Raw genomic sequence first — 3,262 nt, 5'->3', positions numbered from 1 at the left:
GTGACAGACAGATCAATCATTAAAACATTTATATATATATTTAGTCAAATTACGGCTTAATTTTATGGCCAAACGTTTTGAAAAACCTTTATTGGTTGTCAGATTTTTTTTTTTATTCCTTGAATCTGGCTTCAGATTAGTGGTCTGTTTGGGTGTTTAWTTTGAGCCTGGAACACTTCTACTATTTTTTTTTCCTGAGGTCAAACATCAGTTTTGCAAGTTTGAACAAAATCACTAAACTTCAGAATGGTTTGTTATGTTATATTATAAGTAAGAAAGTAAGTGCATTGAAAAGAGAAAGTGGCTCACATTGCAGCGTGCAGTTTTCAGGATTTTACAGCAGGGGGCGCGATTGTGCAGCGTTTATGTTTAGACCTGTTTATTTTAGTGTTTACAAAATATTTCTTGGAACGTTAGTGAAGTAAATGCTTTATTGACAGACTGGGCGACCATTTAGTATTGCTTAAAACGTTTTTGGATGCAAATAAAACAATGGTTTGCCATYTGACAATAGTAATAAGAAAATAAAAGGAAATTTTTCAGATAATAGTGAGATATAAATGAATATTTATTCACGCAAAAGTATATATACGTAGATAAAAAAAATTAAATCAAACCAAAAGTCACATGTGTCATATACCTGTCTCAGCTATAAAGTTTTTTAAGTCATTCACTATTTACTATGATTCCATTTAAACGGCGAGCTCATTGTCCAACTGAAAGGGAGGGGTGGTAATATTGAGTGTATGTCCTTAATATAGCAACAAAAAGGTAAATTCATAGAAATTCTGCTTAGATATACAGGATTATATTCAACTTGATTCATTTCCTCGCGACTGTTTTGACTTTCTGTTCTGAAATTAGGTTTAATATTCAGTATTGTTGAATGAATCCCCCCTCTGTTTTTCTCGTGTTGGTATCGTCCGTCCCATCTGTTCAGCTCGGGTGAGACACTGATTGAAACGGATTGTAGCGCTTCACCGGGTCGCAATGGCAACAACCCCAAAAGGATGCGAGCGACAACTTTTTTCTCGTCTGTAATGTCCCGGAGGCACCGCAGGTCGCAAGAGGAACTACTTTCTAATGTGAGAAATAACACTCGTACACTTTCAGGAGCCCGAAAATGTCCCGGGGATGTCCAGTTTCAGTGGAGGAGATCCAGTCTTGGTGGGAAGTCCCCGCCATAGCCCACTTCTGCTCGCTGTTCAGGACGGCGTTCAAGCTCCCAGACTTTGAAATTGAGGTAAATATTTAACCGTGGAGCCATGCGGCTGCTCTGATGCCTTTAATCACGGAAATGAAGAGTTGTTTGTGTCAGCATTTTTGTCTGCGTGATTGCCGTTTGGCGTCAAACCAGCTTAGCGGTGTTCTCTGAACTTCTCAACCGAACCGATCCTGTTAGGTAACGAGCGAAGCAGTTCGTCAGTTGGGCTAAAAAAGCTAGCTTTAATGCTAGTTTTAAGTAGCTGTAATCGTGTCTTAACAGGTTTAAGTTAAAGAAAGCGTGCGCAACGCAACCTCGCGGTCCTGTTCACGTCCCAATTCAATTCGCTTATTCATTGAAGAGATGCTCGCGAGTAACTTTGCGGGTCGAACGGAACCATGYGCCGCTCTGTTTTCATTTGCTCGTGTTTACAGCGAAGTTGCTGCTTTTCAGGTCGCTGAATTGAAGCTGAGGAAAGTGCTAAGAAAGTTCCAGAGCGATACAACAACAAAAAAAGGTTAATTTGAGTGTGTTTGAGTTTAGGTGACAATAAAGTTGTATCAAAGTTGAAAAGGATGCGCTATAAATGAACGTGTTTTTACCCTCTGTGTGAGATAATGTTAAGTTCATGGCGTGTGGTTTGAGTTTATTGTCTTGCAGGCCATCTGGCTTGGGGTAGCCATAGGGACGCAGATGCTGTTCAGGCATTGTTTGCTCGCTCCAAGTCCCATTATGTTACCAAAAAAACGAGGGTTTAAACGTCTATTTACGACACAACTCCGATTATTTTAGTTAGCAAGGCGAAGGCGTCCACGTGCGCCTTGATCTTCTTACTTTTATTGCCCCGCGAGTGCTTTAATTTTAACTTTTACCACTCGATGGTTCATCTGCCCCCCTTCTCTCTGTTCTCGGGGAAAAGTAATGGGACTTTAAGGTGAAGTCGCGCTCGTCTATCACGTGCGAGCTCTGCAATCGTGATTAATGAGCATTGTTTTTATCTGTCGAGCGGAGACAGATAGCGTTTTAAAGAAAACGTTGAGGTCAACATCACACATCAACAGCCTCCATCACTCAGCCATCCCCACCCCCTTCGGCAGGGAAACACGTAGGCATCGGCTTTGTTGTTAAACAAGTGAGAGCCGGATGGGGGGTAGGGGGGTGGGTCACATTGCGCCTAGTTTACATGAAAGTTGAGGGTGTTATTTGTTGACGTGCTCCTTCAGATGAGAGGATTGGGTTTACTGGAAATTGGCTCGGTTTTTTAAAATTATCATTAGTCTAAATATGAATTACCTGGCTATAAACCTTGTTAGTTTTGTTGTTAAATGTTCTGATTAATGAAACTGTGAAAGCAACCATAAACAAGGTCACCCTGAGCTACATAAAGTGGCGTAATTTGAATATGAAGAGTTTATTTCAGTAGGTTTCCATGTGCAATTATAAAATCTGGGTACACACTCAATGTAAACAAAACAATTTTTATATGTTTACTCAGTGGTTGACAGCACTAATCTAAAAATGAGTTCCACTAAGCCCTAAAACGCTAACTMGAATATTTAGGTCTCCTAATTCTAAAGCATTAATGCACTGAAAATTTTAGCAAAAGCTAATTCTAAAGCACTAAAATATCACAGTCAACCCATGAACATTCTTCAACAGACAACATGGCTGTGTCCAAAATGGCAGGCCGGGTCCTCCGAAGGYCGAATTCGTCGGCCGCATACGTCACAGCGCCGCGACGAAGGACGTCCAAAACCGAAGACTCCTCCGATGCGGCCGACAAATACGTCCTTCCTTTGGCCCGAATCAAAGGACTGGTCTGATGGATCCTTCCTGGCCCAGCATATCCCATAATGCATTGCGGCCTGACCGGAGATTTCTTTAAGCTAGTAATGGCGGACGAAGCGAGAAAAAAGAATACATTTTAAATAAAAATATGGCGATATAAAAATTTTAAAAAAATTAGCGGTTGTAATTATAATACTTTTATCATTTGTATAAACACTTTTTAAATATTATTTTTGTCATAAAAAACACGAAATAAATATGCACCTACAG

The 3,262-nt window shown here is 40.3% G+C and overlaps 1 protein-coding gene across 1 annotated transcript in view; it reads left to right on the top strand.

Annotated features, from left to right (window-relative positions):
- Positions 1–980: 980 nt before the first annotated feature.
- Positions 981–3,262, top strand: part of cecr2 (CECR2 histone acetyl-lysine reader) — a gene marked incomplete at its 5' end in the record, with an annotated part of 39,698 nt that continues 37,416 nt past the window's right edge. Inside the window, 1 exon segment of the mRNA XM_014034443.1 lies at positions 981–1,243. Within this exon segment, the coding sequence (XP_013889897.1) occupies positions 1,124–1,243 (120 nt within the window).

This window comes from Austrofundulus limnaeus, unplaced genomic scaffold (assembly GCF_001266775.1).
Source record: "Austrofundulus limnaeus strain Quisiro unplaced genomic scaffold, Austrofundulus_limnaeus-1.0 Scaffold7, whole genome shotgun sequence".
Classification (NCBI taxonomy): domain Eukaryota; kingdom Metazoa; phylum Chordata; class Actinopteri; order Cyprinodontiformes; family Rivulidae; genus Austrofundulus; species Austrofundulus limnaeus.
The sequence above is the reverse complement of the archived record's forward strand: the minus strand, read 5'-3'. Positions and strand labels throughout refer to the sequence as shown.